The 25,063-nt window shown below is 42.6% G+C and overlaps 1 protein-coding gene across 1 annotated transcript in view; it reads right to left on the reverse strand.

The window, feature by feature from the left end:
* Positions 1-1,221: 1,221 nt before the first annotated feature.
* Positions 1,222-25,063, reverse strand: part of LOC311148267 (uncharacterized protein) — a 45,690-nt gene continuing 21,848 nt past the window's right edge. The window contains exons 7-29 of the mRNA XM_084185169.1: positions 22,614-22,674; positions 20,840-20,948; positions 20,394-20,495; positions 15,508-15,733; positions 15,260-15,321; positions 15,092-15,157; positions 14,352-15,002; positions 13,929-14,143; positions 13,649-13,723; positions 13,343-13,511; positions 13,201-13,263; positions 12,905-13,049; positions 12,170-12,783; positions 11,815-12,043; positions 11,376-11,531; positions 10,978-11,138; positions 10,456-10,521; positions 9,652-9,935; positions 9,280-9,415; positions 8,892-9,038; positions 4,078-4,349; positions 2,173-2,316; positions 1,222-2,026 (exon numbers count right to left, since the gene is read on the reverse strand). Of these exons, the coding sequence (XP_084041295.1) occupies positions 1,867-2,026; positions 2,173-2,316; positions 4,078-4,349; positions 8,892-9,038; positions 9,280-9,415; positions 9,652-9,935; positions 10,456-10,521; positions 10,978-11,138; positions 11,376-11,531; positions 11,815-12,043; positions 12,170-12,783; positions 12,905-13,049; positions 13,201-13,263; positions 13,343-13,511; positions 13,649-13,723; positions 13,929-14,143; positions 14,352-15,002; positions 15,092-15,157; positions 15,260-15,321; positions 15,508-15,733; positions 20,394-20,495; positions 20,840-20,948; positions 22,614-22,674 (4,313 nt within the window). The 3' untranslated portion in view covers positions 1,222-1,866. The remainder of the gene's footprint in view (positions 2,027-2,172; positions 2,317-4,077; positions 4,350-8,891; positions 9,039-9,279; positions 9,416-9,651; positions 9,936-10,455; positions 10,522-10,977; positions 11,139-11,375; positions 11,532-11,814; positions 12,044-12,169; positions 12,784-12,904; positions 13,050-13,200; positions 13,264-13,342; positions 13,512-13,648; positions 13,724-13,928; positions 14,144-14,351; positions 15,003-15,091; positions 15,158-15,259; positions 15,322-15,507; positions 15,734-20,393; positions 20,496-20,839; positions 20,949-22,613; positions 22,675-25,063) is intronic.

A 25,063-nucleotide genomic window follows, 5' to 3' on the forward strand; every position in this document is an offset into this window, starting at 1 on the left:
CTTTGGAGCGCAGTGGCCCCTTTTCAGAGAAAAAATGGATTCATAAAAGGAACGTGACGTTAGATAAATGTGCACATACTTGTATAGAAGCCTTTTTTCAGTACGAGTCAAGAACAACATTTTTCTCCTAACACACAAGCTATGCCTGTTCTCTACTGCCAAGCTGCAGAAACCTACAAGCAAAAAAAACTCAATGCACATTTCCTGTTATTCTGCAGTATTCAGAAAGAGAAGAGTTACAGCATCTCCCCAACTTGAAAGTTATTAAGCTTGGGGGTGGGGGTATGATTTCTTGTTTTAGAAGCACAGGCCTCTGTTTCTACATTAATTTCAAATTGATTGAACATTTTCAGTGTTTACCAAATACCTGTTAAGATCCTTTAAACTTAGTGATAAAAAAAACCATCTGCATTCTGAGAAATATTGAGTGACAATTTTCCATAATATCAAAAAAATTCTTCCCATGAAAGGATGTCGCTAAAAACATGACATTTTGTTACGGAACAGCAAACCAATAATATTTCAGCAGCTTGCTAGTTTTCTGCACAATTTCACCAATATGGTAAGCTGCAACACAAAGCGAACAGTGTTTTAAACAGAGGTTTAAAATGGCGGTAGCGTCTTTTCAGTCCTATTCACACAGTCTATGGACACACTTCACCTGACAATTCCCATTGCTGTGACTACCGGTCTTTGTTGTGATTATGGAGCAGTGGGGAAAACCCAGTGTCCTTCACACAGCAGCAGGATAGGTGTGTGTCTGAGGGAGAGTGTGTGTGTGAGTTAGGGGTTGGATTACGTTACACAATGTAAGAAAATCTAATAATGTGACAGTCTTCAGAGAAAAAAACTATCCTTTCCATTTCGTTTTACTGGCCTTTTCATAAATCGTCTAGACATCTCAACTATGGAGCCTGTACACATTCACTACAAGCTATTGCTATTAAATAATCCCAGCTATTGTAATCTTTATATATATATATATATATATATATATATATATATATATATATATATATATATATATATATATATATATATATATATATATATATATATATATATATATATATCTATATATATCTATCTATCTATCTATATATATATCTATATATATATATATATATAGATATATATAGATATATATATAGATATAGATATATATATATAGATATATATAGATATATATAGATATATAGACTATATAATAAAAATATATTGAGAAAAATTGCTTCTAGGCTTAAGACCACACATTACATTTCCATTGAACAGTTAAGAGGATCCAATCCCAAAGTGTCTAAGTGAGTTCAGAGAGAGAACCTTAGGGTTTTGATCCATTTGTGGTCGAAACGAGGTCAGTGCATGTCCGGTCTGCAGCGAAGCGGTCGCACTGGTCTGGCAGACCTCCTGACCGCGACCATGACAGAGGGCAGAGTTTGAGAACCAATCAACTCAGGCCCTCAGACCCTCCTCCCGCCCCCAGAGTAAGGAATGGACCAATACCGTGGTCTTGTTATGAGACGAGGAGTGTGGCTTAGGAGAGAATGCAACGACAGCAGAATTCCAAACAGGTGGTCAGGTGCAGAAGTGAGGGTGCAGTGGGAGGGCGGGAGGGAAGGAAGAAGGTGTAGCTCAGACACATCCCCCTCTCTCTCATCCAGAGAATTTCAACCCAACAGGGTAACTAACGTTAGAGGTTTTAAAAAGGAAAAACAAGAACGACAGACAAATAACCAAATCTATACATATCTATACAGAGCTGAAGGAGACTCCAGCCCAGACAGTCTTAGTAGTAATGGAGAGAGTCAGCCAATGGGGTTAGGGCGCTGTCCTTGGCCCCACCCCCAGCACAAGCGCCCTGGGCTCCTATTTGTCCTTGCTCTCGTAGAACTCGGCCCAGCGGTTCTCGAAGAAGAGCTTCATGGAGTGTCCGGCCATGCCCACCTCGGACGTGTCCTCGTTGAACTGCTCGCAGTTGTTGAACACCAGATGGGCGTCCGCTGCAAACTCCTCACAGCTGCAGTACCTGGGAGCAGGGGAGGAGAGGGGAAAAAGACAGGTCAAATATAAGGTTACAGGTTTTCAGTAACATTGTGGAAAATGAAAGGAACCGGCCTCCTGGGTCATGTTGTAGACTGACACACAGACAGAGAGTGAAGGAGTGCCCTGTACCCTCCCTGTAGTAGCCTCTCCCTCATGGTGAGGAAGTCCATCGGGTTCTTGATGATGCGTCGGTAGCCAGGCACCATGCGGGGGTTGACTGGCTCCAGGAAGGGCCAGGCGTCAGCGTGAGACTCCATCTCCATAAGGATGATTCTACACACAAACACACAACACGCCAGTTAGAACTGGTCCTACAGAAACCAGTGTAACACTGTGACAAGAACTGATCTGAGGTCAGTAATGGAATCTCGTGGTCCTACAGTGAGGGAAAAAAGTATTTGATCCCCTGCTGATTTTGTACGTTTGCCCACTGACAAAGACATGATCAGTCTATAATTTTAATGGTAGGTTTATTTGAACAGTGAGAGACAGAATAACAACAACAAAATCCAGAAAAACGCATGTCAAAAATGTTATAAATTGATTTGCATTTTAATGAGGGAAATAAGTATTTAACCCCTCTGCAAAACATGACTTAGTACTTGGTGGCAAACCCTTGTTGGCAATCACAGAGGTCAGACGTTTCTTGTAGTTGGCCACCAGGTTTGCACACATGTCAGGAGGGATTTTGTCCCACTCCTCTTTGCAGATCTTCTCCAAGTCATTAAGGCTTCGAGCCTGACGTTTGGCAACTCGAACCTTCAGCTCCCTCCACAGATTTTCTATGGGATTAAGGTCTGGAGACTGGGTAGGCCACTCCAGGACCTTAATGTGCTTCTTCTTGAGCCACTCCTTTGTTGCCTTGGCCGTGTGTTTTGGGTCATTGTCATGCTGGAATACCCATCCACGACCCATTTTCAATGCCCTGGCTGAGGGAAGGAGGTTCTCACCCAAGATTTGACGGTACATGGCCCCGTCCATCGTCCCTTTGATGCGGTGAAATTGTCCTGTCCCTTTAGCAGAAAAACACCCCCAAAGCATAATGTTTCCACCTCCATGTTTGAGGGTGGGGATGATGTTCTTGGGGTCATAGGCAGCATTCCTCCTCCTCCAAACACGGCGAGTTGAGTTGATGGCAAAGAGCTCGATTTTGGTCTCATCTGACCACAGCACTTTCACCCAGTTCTCCTCTGAATCATTCAGATGTTCATTGGTAAACTTCAGACGGGCCTGTATATGTGCTTTCTTGAGCAGGGGGACCTTGCGGGCGCTGCAGGATTTCAGTCCTTCACAGCGTAGTGTGTTACAAATTGTTTTCTTGGTGACTATGGTCCCAGCTGCCTTGAGGTCATTGACAAGATCCTCCCGTGTAGTTCTGGGCTGATTCCTCACCGTTCTCATGATCATTGCAACTCCACGAGGTGAGATCTTGCATGGAGCCCAAGGCCGAGGGAGATTGACAGTTATTTTGTGTTTCTTCCATTTGCGAATAATCACACCAACTGTTGTCACCTTCTCACCAAGCTGCTTGGCGATGGTCTTGTAGCCCATTCCAACCTTGTGTAGTTCTACAATCTTGTCCCTGACATCCTTGGAGAGCTCTTTGGTCTTGGCCATGGTGGAGAGTTTGGAATCTGATTGATTGATTGCTTCTGTGGACAGGTGTCTTTTATACAGGTAACAAGCTGAGATTAGGAGCACTCCCTTTAAGAGTGTGCTCCTAATCTCAGCTCGTTACCTGTATAAAAGACACCAGGGAGCCAGAAATCTTTCTGATTGAGAGGGGGTCAAATACTTATTTCCCTCATTAAAATGCAAATCAATTTATAACATTTTTGACATGCGTTTTTCTGGATTTTTTTGTTGTTATTCTGTCTCTCACTGTTCAAATAAACCTACCATTAAAATTATAGACTGATAATTTCTTTGTCAGTGGGCAAACGTACAAAATCAGCAGGGGATCAAATACTTTTTTCCCTCACTGTATAACGACTAACACTGTGAGGAGATAACTGATCTAAAGGTCAGACTCACTCGCAGTAGGTGAGGTCAGGCTGGTTGCGGGTGGTCATGCGGCGGCGCTTGGCAGGCGAGAAGCCCGTCGTGCCTCCCCCGTCTCCCGAGTAACGGGAGGAGGAGGATGAGGCAGGGCCACCGTCCTTATGTCGCATTGCCATGCCATCAACACCGCGTCTGCTGGGCACCGTCTCCTCGTCAGAACTGTCGTCTTCGTACCTCCTCTTCTTCACCCGGGTCCTCTGCTTGGAGGAGCGCTGGCTGCTACGTGGTGACTCACCGTCACTCACCTTATAAACATCAACAGGACACAGTGAGTAAATAACGGCCCTGGGGAAAGGTTAAGGAGGACTCTTTACAGAGTAGCAGGTTTTGAAGGAGAGGAGGGCCTAAGTTAACCTGGCTGACGCGCGACCCACGTGACTACACAGCGAGCTGTGGGTAGAGAAGCTGGTATTAGCAAGACTAGGCCTAAGGGACTCACTGCTACTGACAGTATTATGGTTTGATAATGGTTCAGTTTCAAATGAAATTCGCCAAACCGACAGGGCAGACAATTGGTTGGGTCAACGTTTAGATGTCGTTTCATTATATATTATTATTGTAACGACATTGCATCCATGTGGCTTTTTGGTTGAATTTTCAAAAAGTTACTAGCTTCTCAATCTGCAACATTCTGAATGTATCACTGTTCTGAACCCCACCCCCTGATTAGAGGCTCGGCACACTTTACATATTGGAACAAAACGAAACTCAACCCAGTACGTGAATGTCGTTTTTCATCACAAAATGGGCGGCTCCTTGTAGTACGTAGGCCTGCCTACCTCACTTTCAACTCAGTTTTGCTCCGCTCAAATTTTGAAAGGGGCTTTTTCAAATCTCTGGAGCAGCTGATATCTACCTTCATCTGGAATAGCAAATCTCCCAGAATCAAAAAAACTAACGCTTCAAATAAACCACTCAGAAAGTGGTTTAGCGTAACCCAATTTCATATTCTATTATTGGGCTGCCAACATTCAGAAACTCACATTTTGGCTTCATGCCCCTGAGACCGACTGGTGCCTTCTAGAAGCTTGGTCCTGCCGCCTTCCTCTCTCTCTTCCCTTGTTAGCTCCACTAGACCATTACAGCATCCAAATTTACTTCTAATTCGGTTGTAGTTTCTTCTCTTAAAATCTGGACACAGTTTGGGAACCATTTTGGTTTTAAAGGCCCCTCTGTACTGGGACCCATTTGCAACAAATTATTTCTTCCCCCCTTCATCTTTGGATTCTGCCTTTTGTATGTGGAAAAGCAAAGGCTTGATAAGCTTTAAAGACCTTTATGAAAATGATGTCCTCTGCAGTTGTAACGATCATCTCTCTACCCTTCCCACTGAATGAACAATTACTACACTTTAAGTATAAACAATTACATTTAGCTATAACCTTTCTGATTTGTCTCCCATACAGTTAAGATTGAGAATGATACAGTTAGTTGACCTAGCATCTATGGCAATAGATACACTATTCCTTCTAATATGACTAGCAAGATTACCTGAACAATTTATTCACACTTATCTTCTACTCTTTTTATTTGTCTTTCCTTTAAAAAAAAAGCTATTTCTATTATATATATTAAAAAATAACTTATTTAAAAATACTATTATAGAGAGTTTTATACATTGTTTTCCTTTTATGCAGATGTCTATTTTCTATGCATCACCCTTCTGACCCCTCCCCCCTGGTTAGAGGCTCGGCAGACTTTACGTATTGGAACAAAACGAAACTCAACGCAGTACGTGAATGTCGTTTTTCTTCACAAAATGGGCGGCTCATTTATGACATGAAGATATTAATAGTTTTCTAAACAACATGTATGCACCTTACATTAATAGTATTTTTTTCTATGGGGTGGAAAGGAGGGTGGGACTGGGGTAGGTGGGTTGTAGCTGTTCTTTGTAAAAAAAAAATATATATATAACAAATCTGCAATAGAAAAATATTTTTAAAAGAATAATTTGGAAACTGAACAGATAATTCCTTGCGCTGCGGTGGGGGCAATGTTGTGTAGACAATGAAGCTGTATTTTACCACCAAACTTGCTTGGTTGAAATGGAAGCAAAACAAACTATTTGCTTCCTGTTTCGGCACAAGTTGTTTAACAAAATTATTAACTTTACATCTACAAATTTAAACTGCTAAAAAAAATAAGCAGTGGTGTAAAATACTTAAGTAAAAATACTTTAAAGTACTACTTAAGTAGTTTTTTGGGGTATATGTGTTTACTATTTATATTTTTGAAAACCTTTACTTCACTACATTCCTTAAGAAAATGAAGCACTTTTTACTCCATACATTTTTCATGACACCCTAAAGTACTCATTACATTTTCAATACTTAGCAGGACAGGAAAATTGTCAAATTCACACACCTATCAAGAGAATATCTCTTGTCATCTGTACGGCCTCTGATCTGGTGGACTCACTAAACACAAATGCTTCGTTTGTAAATTCCGTCAGTGTTGGAGTGTGCCCCTGGCTATCAGTAAATAAAAAAAACAAGAAAATGGTGTGATCTGGTTTGCTTAATATAAGGAATTTGAAATGATTTATACTTTTACTTTTGATACTTAAGTATATTAAAAACCAAATATATTTATAGACTTTTACTCAAGTAGTATTTTACTGGGTGACTTTCACTTAAGTCATTTTCTATTAAGGTATCTTTACTTTACTCAAGTATGACAAAATGGTACTTTTTCCACCACTGAAAATAAGTACCAGTGTTGCTACAAATCTGTGAAAACAAAAGTGATGAAAGTATAAACGCTGTTCCTTGATCTTCTCTATAGGCTATGCATCAAATACATCGCCTATTTTGCTTAGATAACCAAATATAATCTCAGCGACTGTTCAAACAATAAACCAAACAACATTGTAGCCTTATTAGAATCCCCCCCCCAAAATATATTTTGTTTAGAAGTAATAACTATTTGACACGGTTGATCATGAAATATTATTTTCTAAATTATATTATTACGGTTTTCATGATTATACATATAATTGCCTATATAGTTATGTTTATGATAAAGAAAAATGTGTTTATGCAAACGGCTGTGCATCTACCAGGGTCAAAATATCCTGTGGCGTGCCACAGGGTATGATAATTGGATCTTTTTTATTCCCAATCTATATCAATGACATTGCTGCTGTGTCTTCTACCGTACTTCCCATTCTCTTTGCTGATGATACCAATTTGATTTTACCACACAATAATTTTGAATCACTAATTAATGAAGCCAACTCAGTCATGGCCACATTTTCTGAATGGTTCCAGATAAACAAATTCACTTTAAATGCTAACAAATCCAACTTTATTGTATTCACTAGTAAGAATAAGAAATATTTTTTATTTATTTTTAAGCCAGAATCTCAATAGGTGGGAATGAAATGGAACAAGTCACATCCACTAGATTCCTCTGAGTTTTAATTGATGAAAAGTTATCCTGGAAAGATCATATTCAATTTGACTGCAGCAAAGTGATGAAATCTGTTGGTATCATCAGAAAGATTAGTGGTTTGCTTGCTAACTCTATACTATAGCTTCATTTACCCATATCTCATTTACTGGCCAGTACATACAGTATGCCTCCTACCTACACAAATTACTCATTATACAAAATAAATTCTTAAGACTAGCCACCTCCTAATTACCTGGCTCCATCTGCACCTTTATTTAAGAAACTCAATATCTTGTCAATTTACGACATTCATGTACGCTAATTATGCACTTTCATCTACAAATACTCATACCTCACAGACCGTTTACCTAAACCCTTCAATGGATTCTTCCAGGTTGATTCTGAAATCAATCTATATAATTATCTTCACATTTCCAAAACATCATCCCTCAATAACTTCTGGGGGTCAGCCTGATGAACCAAACTACTCAATAATCTCCTCCTTATAGCCTAACTCTCACACACTCACATGCACACACACATTTAAACAAAACAAATATATATATTTTTTTGTTTGTTTGTTGTTGTTTTGTTTTGTTTGTTGTTGTTGTGATTACTGATCAATTCATTTATACTTAGTAGGTTTTGTTATCTGTTTTATCAAACCTTTTTTATTTTTGTACTTATGTATTGTATATCGTTTTTTTGTGGTGTGGTTTTCATATAAGCCCTTAGGCTTCCAACCACCCTACACATCGTTTATTTTAATTGAATTTTATTTTTTTATCTGTATTGTTGTCTATCACTTATTTTCTTTGGTGCAAATAAATACAACTAAATTAAACTAAAATTATGTGATTCTAGGTTATTTTAAAAGGGTAAAAACAGCTGTTAGCCATGTGCTTTTACTACATGAGCAAAAATTATGACATTCTATTTTTAGCTTAGATGGGAGCGAATACATTCAAGCAGCATATCAAACTGGGATATTGTTGTAGGTCACAATGTTGTAGGTTACAATTTTGTAGGTTATAATGTTGTAGGTTAGCCAGGGCATAATTCTTTATTATAAATCAGATTATTTCACATGGTGATTTGGGAAGCTAAAAGGCTTGCTAGCTTGCTGTTTCTAGCCAGCTAGCTAGCAAGGGAAGACAAGAAAATCACTGCTATCGCCTGTGTGAATGTTGCTATTTGGGAGTCTAGGAACGCATGGACCAGCGAAGTATCACGTTACCAAAAGGTATACATTGATCCCCAAAAATCTGACTCTGGCAAACGCAGGCACGCCCTTTAAACTACGGAGTAAGCTGTGGATCGCCCTTTAGGTGACCAGTGACCACTGCTGTGGTCCATAAGGGTAGCCGAGCAGAGCCACAGTCAGTCCTCACCTTGGAGACACAGGTGGGGCAGAACCAGTCCCCCTCTGGCACCTGGGTGACCTTTGGCCTCAGGCAATACATGTGGCAGCCGCGGTCACAGCCGTCACACAGCAGCAGGTACTCATCATTATCCCCCTTCCTGCACACTTGACACGTCTACAACAACAAACCAACACACAGGTAGTCTTTAAGACAAACTTTCTGTTGCTGTCTTTCAGACTATGATAATATACTACATGTGTTTACTGGAAGCTGCTTTGGATCAAAGTGTCTGCTAAAGGGTCTCATCAGCAAATGTTCTATATTGCTTGTTTCACCTACATCCATCCCTCCCTTTATAACAATGGTTTCTATTCTCAGTGTACATATTGAGCATTGCTAGTGGGTTTGTCCTCACCACTTTGACCACGGATCTCTCCCAGGCGATGGCCTTCTCCAGCTGCAGCAGACATAGACACAGCTGGGGGGCGCTCCGACAGCGGTCCAGGGCCTGACGCCATGTCCGCAACCTGGAGGTGATCTCACTCTCCAGACTGGAGAGAGGGGGGGGGGGGGGGGGGGGAGAGATGACAGAAACAGGGGTTAATAAACACAATTAAGAGCTGAAGTGAGAAAAAGGTTTAAATCGCTCTGAAGTGCTATGAGCAATTAGACGAAATGCTACACAAATCGAATCCATCCTATTATGACTAAATCACGCTCCCGTCCACTCCACCCTTTCCGACCTCTGACCCCTAGCCTGACTTCGACCCTGTCCCTTCCCTCTCACCTCATGACGTCCATCTGGCCCATCTGGCTCTCCTCCGGGGTGAGGGGGGCGAGACGCACCACCTCGGCCAGGTTCCAGAGGGGCTCCTTCAGGTAGCGCCGGTCGATGTTCCTCTCCAGGTTGGCCAGGCGAAGCACTGCCAGGTCCAGCGGGTGGCTGGCCACGCGGGGCAGGTCCGACCACTCCTTCTTGGTCCGCACGATCCAGTCGTCCCGGGGGTCGGCGTCATGCTCGTAGTACTGCAGGTCGTCACGCGTGGAGTCCGCCTCTGGGACCGTGTAGGGCTGAGGGGACGGAGGAGAATGACAGAAAATATTATATTACAGTTCTCGACAACCAAAAAGCAGTTAGCAAAGGACTTTGAAGCTAGAGAAAGACTCAAAGGGTTGTGAGGTAAGGTAAGCGACATCAAGTGCAGACATCAAACGATACATTTTTTACACCGCAAACTAATTAACAACATTACAGCAGGCCCCTAAAAAGGACAGAGGCAGGGTGAATATAAGGAGCATAGAGACAGACAGCTCTTACTTCAAACAGTTAGGAGCAGGGGTGTTAAAGTGAGAATTCTACACATTATCTGACATTTGGGATGTCTCCATGTCATTTTAAGAGGTGTAGGAAAAGCGGAATTGTGACAGAAAGAATTCTAAAGGAAAAGGGGAAACATGAAGACTTGTGAACGAGTGTAGATCTTAAAGCAGGGTGAGGAGGAAAAGGGGAAACATGAAGACTTGTGAACGAGTGTAGATCTTAAAGCAGGGTGAGGATGTGTGAACAGTAGATCTAAAACCTGGTTTGTACCTGGAATCCTGCGCCTGGCGTTTCCGTGCTATTGTCAGTGTCACTCCTTCCATTCTGGGGAGCCATCTTGAAATATAAGTCATGGACATGTGATGTGATGAGTGTGACCTCTTTTTGCATGACACTACGACATGGGAGGGGGGGACACAGTCACTCTGTACGAACTACAGCAGCACAGCCCACCTACGCCACCCTCTGGACATTCAGTGCAACTGCAGCCATAGTAAAACTTGACAAAAACGATTAAGCTCTGGACATTCCAAAACCAAACGCATATCTAACTTTACTAACGACCACCCACTCTACCCATGCATCCCTGGGTGCATCTCAACAGTCTAAAGTGTCTTCCTCGACTTGGTCAGCACAGATCTGAAAACTCTGTAAATGTGGGGGTGACTTATTTGGGAATCTCCTCTCCCCCAATTGTATTTCCAGGTCTGTGTAGGGAAAGGCATGGAACCAAAGACATGAAGCCACTTTATACTATTGCAACACGGCCCCACTGTCCCCCTGGCGCCTCACCTTGAGGTGCAGGTCCGAGGCGATGACCCTCTGCTCCAGGTCCTCCACCCAGCGGAGGGCGCTAACGTCTGTCTCCAGGGCCCGCTCCTGGACCTGCCAGGGCTGCTGCAGGGCCTCCAGCAGGGCCTCGCCCTCCTCCACCTTCACCTGGAATATAGGGTCTGGTGAGAGGACAGGGTGAAGGGATAGAGAGCCAAAGGGATACAAGGAAATAAGTGTCATCATCCAATTTCCATTCATTACAAAACCATACTTTTTAAACCTTATTTAAACCAAGTCTCATTGATGTAAAAAGCAGCTCCACTATAAAACACAAGCAATCTGACACACACACTGCGACTTTTCATATCCGCATCTTTCCCTATAGCTGACTGAGTGACCAGTGTTCATTTCCTCACCGTTGATGGGCCGTGTGCAGACCTCAGCCAGGTAGTCCATGTGTTTGGACAGGTGTTTGTGGAGCACCTTCTCCCGGATGCCTCGCGGGTGCAGGGCCTGCAGGGTGGCTGTCAGCTCCTCTGGCTCCTTGATCCACCACCAGCCACGCACCATCACTAACACAACAGCAGCACACACATTAGACACCCGCATCACACCTAGCATAGCATGTTAGGTAACCATGTTAGCCATATCGGCCAACCACTACTGATTACATCTTGTAGAACATGCTAGCAACTTTGGCTAACCATACATAATCATGTTAGCCAAATCAACAGCTCAAATTGCAGCATGTTTACATTGCTGACAAGTCTAATCAGAAACCACAGTGAGGAAATTCAATACATGTCACTACAGTGGTTTTGGAATGGGCTTGAACTGAAAGGATTGAAGGCTTACATGCTGGAATGGGCTTGACCACGAGCTGAGTGAAGTACTGCTGCTCTATCTCCTGGAAGAGTGTGGAAGGAGGGCGGCCACGACGCTTAGCTGCAGCCCCTCTAGCTCCAACCCTACGGGCGGGACTGCTGCCCCTGCTGCCCCTCCTCCGCCTGCGCCCCGGTTTGGCTGGGGTGGGGGTCTGGGTAGGGGTCACCTGGGGTGGGGAGTCCGAGGGGGCTGGGACAGACTGGAGAGGGAAAGGGAGAAAGAGATCATAATAAGAGATCATATGAAAATGTATGTAGAGTGTTCTCTCCCATGAGGGTCCTGGATAGTGCGCAAGGGGCTGAGGGGGACTGAGGTTGGGACTCACCTGCAGCAGTGGTGCAGCGAGGGCGGGCAGGGTGCTGGGGGTCAGAGGGAGGCGTTTGGGGGGCGTGCTGGGGGGGGTCTGGGGTTCTGTCAGAGAGGTTTTGTCACAGGGCTGTTTGGGCAGCAAGTTGAACCACTGCCCTTGTTTCTCCGCCATCTCCTTCACACTGTCCTCTGGTTGGCTGCCTTCAGGTGCCGCCCTTGTTGCTGGCTCCGTCCCATTAGTTATGGCACCCTGCGACTGGCTGAGCCAGTTGTGGAAAGCGGACTGAGTGAGGTCTTGTGTTCCGTTGGTGGTGGTCTCCGGGGCAACTCTTGGCCCAGTCTCCTCCCTGCCAGACTTGCTGCTACGGCGACGGCTGCGACACTTGGCAGTGCGGAGGTGTAGCTCCACCTCTGGTTTGATCTTGCGGGGGCGACCCCGGGCCCTGGGGCTGCTCATGAGAGAGGCGGTGCCCGGGAGGGGGTCCTCCTCGGGTGGGGGGGAGGTCTGGGACTTGGGAGGGGGAGAGGGAGAGCAGGGGAGGGGGGCAGTGGGAGTGGGCGTCTCCTCCACTTTGGGTTCCCTCTTCAGAAGAGTGATGGGCACCTCCTTCACCAGGATATCTTCTGATGCTACCAGACAGAGAAGAGAGAGAAAGAGAGAGAGGAGAGATATATTTAGAGTCAATAAAAATATGCTAAAGATTTTTTTGTTGGCTAGCAGAGGGTTGAGGGCAGTTGCTCTGTTACTCACCTAGGATCTCCTCAGGCCCCTCCACCAGCACCCCTCCCAGGTGGGGCAGGACCCAGTATCTCCGGCGGAACCGGTCCTGGCCCAGAGACACCGCACGCAGGGAGTGGGACGACTGGAGCAGCTTCTTACGGAAAAACACCTGCCGCTGTGGAGGAGAGAACATACTCAGGGTGACTTTTTGCTCATTCAAAACAACCCAGAACTGCGCACACAATGTAGTTACACTGACGGATGCAGTATAGACGCGACAGAAAAAACTAATGCGGAAGATGAACTGCAGAGTATGTTAGCCTTACCTTAGTTAGCTTATCGATCTGCCTCTCCAACTCTGGAACGCTGGCGTTGGTGGGGCTGTCAGTCTGTGGAAAGGACATTTGGTGAGTATAGCACAGACATCCTCACCACCACATTGAGTCTGACACACACACACACACGTACGTCGCCGAGTTTGGGCTCCTCCTTGGGTGCGCGGCGACCCCTCTCCATGGGGCCGCTCTCCTCTAGACTGAGGTTCTCCTCCTCTGCTACCCTGGCACTGCGCCTCCTCTCCTCTAGACACAGCTCCTCCTCAGACCGCCCCGTACGCCGTGCTAGAGCTGCCTTCAGTCTGTGGGAGCACACACACACGTCAGATTACACACATGAGATATCAATCACTCACACACACACACGTCAGTGGTATCACACACACTCCTTCCACAAACTAAGACAAATCTAAATTCAAGGAGCCGTGACTGGTCTTACTTGCGCAATTTCCCCTCGATGATCCACTTGTTCTTCCTGTAAGTAGCCATGTTTTCCAGTGTGTTGTCAATTTCACTGCAATGCAAAAGCATACAAACAGGTATCACTTAAATGTGGGAAATCCTTTCCAGAAGGGGTTTCTTTTGACACATTTCCATTGTCAAAAATATTTGCATCATACTTAGGATACTTCATTAAGCAAATATCAGCAGTAATGGTAGTGAGGGCATGACGGTTGTTAGCAGCTCCTTAGTTTCTCTCTGTGTATTGTCACCCTGACCTGATGACGATGTTGCTACCGTTGAGCTCCTCCACCAGGAAGCCCAGGATAGCAGCCTTTGTGTCGGGGCTGAGGGCGTGGAAGGTCTTGGTCCGCAGCACGTTGCACACCTCCATGTCAAAGCCGTGGGACTCCAGGAAGATTCTCAGGCCCTCGGACACCGTGCTGCGAGTCAGCTCCAGATCCACCAGCTTCTCCCCTAGGATCTTCACCGACTGGAGGGGGAAGGGAGAGGGGGGGGGATTTTTTAAGTTGAACTGGTTCATCTGTTGAAGTAGCGTTTACATGCAATGTACAGCTACATTTTTTAAATGGTAAACTATTGCTAACAGTAAAATGTCAACATGGAGACAGCACTTTGGCAAACAAAAAATCAGGAACACCCATCTCCAATACTAGCTCCATACAGTCCACAATACACACCTGGTAGTACGGTGGCAGGCCTGGGTCGTGTAGTGCGGCCTCCACCAGCTTGATGAGCAGATCCTGGACCTCGCTTTGGCTGTCTCCCAGGCCCAGGAGGCCTTCCTGCAGTGTGCTGAGGCTAGGCACGTCCCTGGGGATGTGCAGGCCCAGAACCTTGCCATAGCTGTGCAGGAACTCCACCACAGCCAGGCAGTGGGAGAAGGCCATGCCAGAGAGAACCACGCCAGGGATCCGAGACAGCTCCGGAAGGGGCTGGTGGTCTGTGAGACACATGTCCTCAGTGGGCTTCTTCAGCTGCTCCAGGATCATCTGCTGTCTCTTCCTCTCCTCCAGCCGTCTCTGGGCTTGGGCCCTCCTCTCCACCTGCTTCTTAGCTGCCAGGGCCGCCTGGGCTGCAGCCTCCGCCTCTGCCTGGGCCTTAGCCAGGGCCTTGGCCTTACTCCTGGCCCCCAGCACTCTCTTCCCCTGGGCCACCCTCTCCTGGTCCGTCTCCACAACCGGTAAAGGCACCTCAGCTTTCTTCTTCCTAGGGCCACGCTTTTTGGGCTCTGGGGCGAGCGGCTGTGGGGGGGCAGGCTGTGGGGGCTCTTGGTCGGCTGGTTCAGCCTTCACCTCCTCCTGGTCCTTGGTCTCATTTGCATTGTCAAGCTGAGCACAGGGAACACAGGAGGTGAGGGGTTTGTTAGATAAAGAGGGAGACCGATTAGTGTTTTGGTCAGAAAAAAAGAAATCCTTACCTTCGCTTGCTTTTTCTCCTGTCGGATCTTCTTATTCTTGTTATCCTCCTTTCTTTTCATCCTTGCCTAGAAGAGAGGAACAACTTGACTTAGTGTGTTGGAGGCAACCTGAAAACACCACCAACATGCAATTTTAGTCTTCAGATTTTGATACTTGGTATACCATACCTTTCTCTTCATTTTCTTCTTGATTTTGACAAGTTTCTCCTTGTCCTCCTCAGTCAGAGCTTCTAAAAATAAAGATCAAACATTTACATTCAAGACGTCAAAACCCCAACCTAATAGAAGCTTTTTGATGCAGCCATATTCTATAATATGATGTTTCTGATCCTGTCTTGCCATTGAATCAGTCTGTATAGTGGCCTACTTTCCAACCAGAGAACACAGACTCATTTCGCCAGGCTATGCCCACTCACCCTTGGCCTCCAGCCTCTCCAGCATTCTGGCGTCAACCTTGCTGAGCAGGTCTACCATCTTTGGTTTGGGCGGCCTGCCGGGCTTTCGGACTAGCCCGCCCTTGGTGCGCCGAGCTCGGGGGCGGGGCTTCTCTTTGTCAGGGTTCGGAGGTCGGCCGCGTCGGCCCGTGATGGCCATGATCATGGAGGGCACCTCTTCATTGGCCAGAAGGCACCATTTCACTCCCTGGAGGAGATCATATGAATAGGTTTATGGGAAATGCGTCTTCTTTATGATATTACACTACAGCCCTATCCGCACTAGTATTACTAGAGAACGTTGGTTATGTATTTTTTCCAGAGGACGATTCGGACTGGATTTGTTTTTTCCAAACTGCCCTCTATAATTGTTACTTTTTTATAAATTGACAGTTATGACGGAAGCCTGGAGGTCTTTATCTAGGCGTGAAGATATTTCAACAAGTCCAGGCGATAACAGGGCTACACAGATAACTCAAGATTGGTTCCCAAGTCTCTAAACCATACCAAACCATCTTTGGTATAGTGTCGCCAAAATATTTGAATTGAGGAAGTGTGATCGTAATCATTAGGATATTTTAGCGATCAGCAGTAGAAGACGTCCTAAATGCCCCCCAGCCTTCAGATGTGAGCTACACAGCACACGTCAACTGGATCTGCGTTTCTAAGCTATGGATGAGAACATGTACTGTAAATGAGGTCCGTTGTAATGCTGCTTTGCGATATATTAAGAGCAAGGGTTGCATTAAATAGGCACAATCTTTTTTTTAGGACGCATTTTGGCGATGTTCAAATCATTCGCACAAAGCGTATATACAAAAGCATTCACTGTAAAAGTTCATACACGTAGGCCCTTCATATATAGGCTATGCGCAGCACTTCATTCAATTTATCGAATCAGTTATTGTTTTCTTTTTTCTTTTCTTTTTTGTGTATTTTTTAAACATATACACACCCACATACATACATATCCTTTAAAAAAATATATATATTCCCCTTTATTACTTTCCAACCCCGCCACCCTTTCCCCACTTGTTGTTCACTAGTTTACTCCAACGCCTAGGCCTCTACTTCCAGCCCATACCCACTATCTACATTTTATGGACACAGTCAATTTTACAATAATTACATGTAAATGTAATTTTGTTTGTTCTTTCTCCTGAACTACTTCTACTCTCAACCTCTCCGATCATTTTCATGATGTCCATCCGGTTTGCTTCTATATGCCATATCTTTCTAACTGTGCTCCTTCACAAAAGCTCCCAACCTACAACCCATACACTTATTATGGACACAGTATGCTTACATTATTAGTCATCTTGTTATTGTTTGTTGTTAGTTGTTATTAGTCCCATCCTTCAATTCCATTCAATACCTCCCATCTATCTTTTAACACAATCCTTACAGGATTTCTATTTGCCATATATATTTCAACTGTACGGTGATGTCTTACAAAAGTTCTGAACCTTTCTATTCTCATTGTTTCTACAGATTGTGAATTGAAAATAAACATTTTTGCTAATATTATTATTATTATTGATCGATTGACTATGACTTTTCAGATCACCCAGTAGTGCTATCTGCAGGGTTAGCTCCAGGTAAATATTGCAATCCTTTAGCCATTCCTGGACCTGTGTCCAAAAACAAGCTACAAATGGACAGTACCAAAACAAATGATCTAATGATTCTGTCTCTTCGCAGCAAAATCTGCAGAGCTGGGAAGATTGTATCCCCCATATAAATAACATTATATTGGTAGCAAGAATTGTATATAATAATTTAAATTGAAAGATTCTAATTTTTGAATCCGGTGTCGTTTTGCATGTCAGTTCATAAACACTATGCCATGGGATCGGTACGTCAAAGATCTCTTCCCAACTATTTTGCAATCTATATGGGACGGCTGTCAATTCTTTGGTCCTTAAGTGAAACTGATATACTTTTTTATTTATCACAGTTTTCCTTAACCAATTATGTTCTTTAATGCAAGGCCGACAGACAAGTTCCTTACTTTCTCCCCCTTCCACTTTCCTCTTCCATTTTTGCGGTAATGCTGCAATTATTTGGTTGTAATTTTGGGTAGAGCAGACATTTCCATATGTTTTGTTAGCTGCATGTGCGACATAACTCCACCAGTTCTACCGATGATATCATTTACAAAGATTATACCTTTTTTAAACATTTTGTCCAAAAAAAAAGTTTTTTTGTCAATTAGTATATTTGAGTTTAACCACAATATTTGTTGCATTATTTGTTCTGTAGTTTCTGGAGGATTAAATTGAAATTGCAACCAACTTTCTGTGGCTTGTTTTAGAAATAGTGATATCTGGGAGATGATTTCCTTTTCAAATAACTGAAAGTGAGTGGTTGTAATTTGAATAAAGGGAAAAAGGCCATTCTTGAACATTGGGTGAGAATCTTAGTAATTTGCTAGAGAACCATTTCGGATTTAAGTATAACTTTTGTATGACTGAAGCTTTTAGTGATAGGTCTAATGCTTTAATATTTAATAATTTCTGCCCTCCGAATTCATATTCATTATATAAATAGGCCTGTTTAATTATGTCTGGCTTGCCGTTTCAAATAAAATGGAATATTTTTTTCTCATATAATTTAATAAAATGTTCGCTAGGCATAGGCAAGACCATAAGCAAATAGGTAAACTGGGATAACACTAAAGAGTTAATCAGGGTGATTTTTCCACAAATTGACGGGTATTTACCTTTCCATGGTAGGAAGATCTTATCTATTTTTGCTAACTTTCTATTATAATTTATTGAAGTGAGATCATTTATTTCCTTTGGGATATGTATTCCGAGTATATCCAAATCACCATCAGACCATTTTATTGGTAAACTACATGGTAATGTACAATTTTTATTGATCCAATACGTAATATAGTACATTTGTCATAATTTGGCTGTAATCCAGAGAGGTTAGAAAATGTATCTAGATCCTCTATGAGGCTGTGGAGTGATTCTAGTTGTGGATTTAAAAGAAAACATGAATCATCAGCGTACAATGACACCTTTGTTTTTAAACCCTGGATTTCTAATCCCCTGATATTATTGTTGGATCTGATTTTAATAGCTAACATCGATGGCCACAATAAATAGATATGCCGATAGTGGACAACCTTGTTTCACTCCTCTTGACAGTTTAAAACTTTCTGAGAAATAGCCATTATTTACTATTTTACACCTAGGGTTACTATACATGATTTTGACCCATTTTATAAGAGATTCTCCAAAATTGAAATGCTCCAGGCATTTATACAGTATATAAACCCCCGTCGTACTTTATCAAATGCCTTTTTCGAAGTCTGCTATGAATAGCAGGCCTGGTTTCTCCGATTTTCCATAATGTTCTATTGTTTCCAATACTTGCCTTATATTATCTCCAATGTATCTTCCATGTAAAAAACCAGTCTGATTAGAATGAATATATCCGACAATACCTTTTTTATTCTATGCGCTATACATTTTGCTAGAATTTTTGCATCACAACACTGAAGTGTAAGGGGCCTCCAATTTTTTTAATGGACTGGATCTTTATATTTTCCACTTGTATCCTGTTTCAGTAATAATGAGATCTGACCTTCTTCTTGAATGTCAGATAATCTACAATTTACATAGGAGTGGTTAAAACATGCTAATAACGGTCCTCTTAGTATATCAAAAAAGGTTTGGTATACCTCGACTGGTATGCCATCCAACCCTGGAGTTTTCCCGGACTTAAAGTCTTTAATTGCATCCAGAAGTTCCTCCTCTGTAATTTCACCTTCACATATGGGGCGGCAGGTAGCTTAGTGGTTAAGAGCGTTGTGCCAGTAACCGAAAGGTCGCTGGTTCTAATCCCCGAGCCGACTAGGTGAAAAACCTGTCGATGTGCCCTTGAGCAAGGCACTTAACCCTAATTGCTCCTGTAAGTCGCTCTGGATAAGAGCGTCTGCTAAATGACCAATTTATTTATTTATTTATTTATTTACATGAGTCTTTCTGTTTGGCTGTTAATTTTACATTATCAATAGAAAAAAATCTCTGCAATTAGCTTCAGTTAGAGGAGATGGAGGCGACTGAAACGAAAACATATGCTTAAAGTACTTTGTTTCCTCCTTCAAAATATAATTTGGTAAATCATGGGTTACTCCGTCAATTGTAACCAGTTTCATTAAATTATTTTTGGTAGCATTCCTATGTTGAAGATTAAAAAAGAATTTGGTGCATTTTTCTCCATATTCCATCCAGTTTGCTTTATTTGTATAATATATTACACTTGATCTTTCTTGAATATGTTTCTCCATTTCTTTTAGTTTTTCCTCTAATTTATTCTGAGCCTCTATGTTCCAGTTTTTATTGCCATCTATCTGTTCTGTTAGACTTTCTATTTCCTTTGTTAGTATAAACTCTTTTGACCTAAATTGCTTTTGTTTTCGAGATGAGTACTGAATTGCATGGCCTCTAAAGGCACATTTAAAAAGGTACAATAAGGGGATATTGTTTTCTTGTTTTCTTGCTCAAACCGTGAGCAACATCTGTCAAACTCAGAAATTTCTCTGAAAACACAGGGATGTCGATTCGCACGGGACTAGTATTATCAAATAATTTTGGAGTTGACCCAAAAAAAACAGTAGGATATTCTGGCTGGAATTGTTACTCACCTGCCACGTAAAAATGACTGACATGGCAGATTCAGACGGGACTAATGTTACAGATAGGTTTTGTGCTCGTGCACATAATTAAATTACCCGACCTCCACCAGTAAAACAAAACCGGTCAGAATAGGGTTTATGACAGTCTGCATTGAGTTATTACTATAGGTATTTATGATGACAGATCTGTCAGCACAGACAACAAATCCACACACACCTCAGCGGAGTCCCTCTCCTCGTAGAAGTCTCCTACAGGCATGCGGGGGCTGAAGCTGAAGTGTTCCCTTGTCACAGCGGTGTCCTTGTGCCTGTTCAGGTACTGAGGGAGAACAGGATCATGGGTCATTGGCATTAGAGCCGGGGAACATGAGAAAGCCAGGTCATAGGTCACCAAGTCACAAGTGATCCACACAACTGATGGGTTAAATAAATAAGATCAAATGAAGCTACAGTTGTTGGTATGCTAAAACCATGTCCTCTTATAATTTCGCTGGTCACATTCAATATCTCACCCAAAATAAGTGTCTGTGTGATGTGGTAAATGCCCAGCGGGAAAGACATCTCACTGTATCAAGAGCTATTTATAGCTGCTGACCTTCTCTCACAAAAAATGTACAGTGCGACTCCCTTGGTGATGTTTTACTGTAACTCAGGGCCATTTACCTTGATGACTTCTGGAAACTGCTTCATCCTCCTCCCACAGGGGCTGTAGTACCAGGTCTCCCCCTTCAGCCGGTCCTCAGTCTTCTTGACTCGGATTTCCCTCCTCCAGCTAAAGCACAGATCAATAAAAAGTCAGTTAAGAGCCACATTCAACACACAGTAGAAGCAGCACATACAGTTGTAGTAGCACACAAGTCAGTAGTTTACATACACTTAGGTTGGAGTCATTAAAACTCGTTTTTCAACCACTCCACACATTTCTTGTTAACAAACTATACTTTTGGCAAGTCGGTTAGGACATCTACTTTGTGCATGACAAGTAATTTTTCCAACAATTGTTTACAGACAGATTATTTCACTTATAATTCACTGTATCACAATTCCAGTGGGTCAGAAGTTTACATACACTAAGTTGACTGTGCCTTTAAACAGCTTGGAAAATTCCAGAAAATGATGTAATGGCTTTAGAAGCTTCTGATAGGCTAATTGACATAATTTGAGTCAATTGGAGGTGTACCTGTGGATGTATTTCAAGGCCTACCTTCAAATGCAGTGCCTCTTTGCTTGACATCAAGGGAAAATCAAAAGAAATCAGCCAAGCCCTCAGAAAAAAGATTGTAGACCTCCACAAGTCTGGTTCATCCTTGGGAGCAATTTCCAAACACCTGAAGGTACCACGTTCATCTGTACAAACAATAGTACGCAAGCATAAACACCATGGGACCAAGCAGCCGTCATACCGCTCAGGAAGGAGACGCGTTGTCTCCTAAAGATGAACGTACTTCGGTGCGAAAAGTGCAAATCAATCCCAGAACAACAGCAAAGGACCTTGTGCAGATGCTGGAAGAAACCAGTACAAAAGTATCTATATCCACAGTAAAACGAGTCCTATAACGACATAACCTGAAAGGCCGCTCAGCAAGGAAGAAGCCACTGCTCCAAAACCACCATAAAAAAGACAGACTACGGTTTGCAACTGCACATGGGGACAAAGATCATACTTTTTGGAGAAACGTCCTCTGGTCTGATGAAACAAAAATATAACTGTTTGACCATAATGACCATCGTTATGTTTGGAGGAAAAAGGGGATAGCTTGCAAGCCGAAGAACACCATCCCAACCGTGAAGCACGGGAGTGGCAGCATCATGCTGTGGGGGTGCTTTGCTGCATGAGGGACTGGTGCACGTCACAAAATAGATGGCATCATTAGGAAGGAAAATGATGTGGATATATTGAAGCAACATCTCAAGACTTCAGTCCGGAAGTTAAAGCTTGGTCGCAAATGGGTCTTCCAAATGGACAATGACCCCAAGCATACTTCCAAAGTTGTGGCAAAATGGCTTAAGGACAACAAAGTCAAGGTATTGGAGTGGCCATCACAAAGCCCTGACCTCAATCCTATAGAAAATGTGTGGGCATAACTGAAGAAGCATGTGCGAGCAAGGAGGCCTACAAACCTGACTCCGTTACACCAGCTCTGTCAGAGCAAATGGGCCAAAATTCACCCAACTTATTGTGGGAAGCTTGTGGAAGGCTACCTGAAACTTTTGACCCAAGTTAAACAATTTAAAGGTAATGCTACCAAATACTAATTGAGTGTATGTAAACTTCTGACCCACTGGGAATGTGATGAAAGAAATAAAAGCTGAAATAAATAATTCTCTCTACTATTATTCTGACATTTCACATTCTCTGCACTTTCCACACACTAGAAGTATTTGGCACAGAGACACACTAATTAGGGGAGCTTTTCGCTAGTGTATGTATCATTACCCATGGAGCAGAGGGAAGTGAACCTGCTCCTCTGTTGCTATCCTCCTCCTGGGGGTGTCACCTGTACAAGGAACAAAGACCGCAGAATTAGATTTGTACAGAATTACTCTCATCCATCAACATCACCATCGGTTAAGAGCAGGGTTCCCCAACTGGCAGCCCCGCGGGTGAGTTTATTTGTCCCCCAAGTTTTCTGAGCAAAATATTATATATATATATATATATATATATATATATATATATATATATATATATATATATATATATACACACACACACACACATACATATATATATATATATATACACATACATACACACACACACACACACACACACAGTACCAGCTTTCCTTTCTTTTTACTATTTTCTATTTTCATTGTAGAATAATAGTGAAGACATCAAAACTATTAAATAACATATGGAATCATGTAGTAACCCAAAAAGTGTTAAACAAATCAAAATATATTTTATATTTGAGATTCTTCAAAGAGCCACCTTTTGTTTTGATGATAGCTTTGCACACACTTGGCATTCTCTCAACCAGCTTCACCTGGAATGCTTTTCCAATAGTCTTGAAGGAGTTCCCACATATGCTGAGCACTTGTTGGCTGCTTTTCCATCACTATGCCGTCCGACTCATCCCAAACCATCTCAATTGGGTTGAGGTTGGGGGATTGTGGAGGCCAGGTCATCTGATGAAGCACTCCATCACTCTCCTTCTTGGTAAAATAGCCCTTACACAGCCTGGAGGTGTGTTGGGTCATTGTCCTGTTGAAAAACAAATGATAGTCCCACTAAGCCCAAACCAGATGGGATGTCGTATCGCTGCAGAATGCTGTGGTAGCCATGCTGGTTAAGTGTGCCTTGAATTCTAAATAAGTCACAGACAGTGTCACCAGCACAGGCAGTGTCTCACAAAGACATGGCGGTTGGAACCAAAAATCTCCAATTTGGACTCCAGACCAAAGGTCACATTTCCACCAGTCTAATGTCCATTGCTCGCGTTTCTTGGCCCAAGCAGGTCTCTTCTTCTTATTGGTGTCCTTTAGTAGTGGTTTCTTTGCAGCAATTCGACCCTGAAAGCCTGATTCACACAGTCCTCTCTGAACAGTTGATGTTGAGATGTGTCTGTTACTTGAACTCTGTTATTTGGGCTGCAATTTCTGAGGCTGGTAACTCTAATGAACTTATCCTCTGCAGCAGAGGTAAATCTATGTCTTCCATTCCTGTGGCAGTCCACATGAGCCCGTTTCATCATAGCGCTTGATGGTTTTCGTGACTGCACTTGAAGAAACGTTCAAAGTTCTTGACATTTTCCGTATTGACTGACCTTCATATCTTAAAGTAATGATGGACTGTTGTTTCTTTTTGCTTATTTGAGCTGTTCTTGCCATAATATGGGCTTGGTCTTTTACCAAATAGGGCTATCTTCTGTATACCAACCCTACCTTGTCACACACAACTGATTGGCTCAAATGCATTAAGGAAAGAAATTCCACAAATTAACTTTGAACAAGGCACACCTGTTAATTGAAATGCATTCCAGGTGACTACCTCATGAAGCTGGTTGAGAGAATGCCAAGAGTGTGCAAAGCTGTCATCAACTTTGAAGAATCTCAAATCTCAAATATATTTTGATTTGTTTAACAGTTTTGGTTACTACATGATTCCATATGTGTTATGTCATAGTTTTGATGTCTTCACTATTATTCTACAATGTAAAAATAAAGAAAACCCTTGAATGAGTAGATGTGTCCAAACTTTGGACTGGTAGTGTATACACAAATTTTTTTACAACTGTAAAAACACCAGCAAATCAGCTACAAGTGACTTTAATTTTGGAAATCTGTTCCAAAGTATTCCCATGCATAAGAGAGAGAGATACTGTATACGTGATCGCAAAAAAATATATTTAAAAAATGGTCACATGCTTCGTAAACAACAACGCAGAGAAGAATTTAAGCAAGGTTTGAAATTATTACGTTTTTCAAATATGATATCTGTTTGGCCTTCTTGCGTTCAATTTGCAGTCTACAAATTATTTGTAATTATGTTCCGGCCACCTGACCATCCGCTCAACAACAATAAAAAATATCCGCGGCTGAATCTAGTTGATGATCCCTGGTTTATAATCATTGGGTCATAACTACAGTGGGGGAAAAAAGTATTTAGTCAGCCACCAATTGTGCAAGTTCTCCCACTTAAAAAGATGAGAGAGGCCTGTAATTTTCATCATAGGTACACGTCAACTATGACAGACAAAATGAATTTTTGTTTAAATATTTTACTGAGTTACAATTCATAAGGAAATCAGTCAATTGAAACTAATTAGGCCCTAATCTATGGATTTCCCATGACTGGGAATGACACCTTAAAAAAAAAAAGACTGGTTTAGACTTGTTCTGCAGTTGTGAGGTGAGTTGGACGTACTGTCAAATTCTCTAAAA

This window comes from Coregonus lavaretus, assembly GCF_964263955.1.
Source record: "Coregonus lavaretus genome assembly, chromosome: 20".
In the NCBI taxonomy this organism is placed as follows: Eukaryota; Metazoa; Chordata; class Actinopteri; order Salmoniformes; family Salmonidae; genus Coregonus; species Coregonus lavaretus.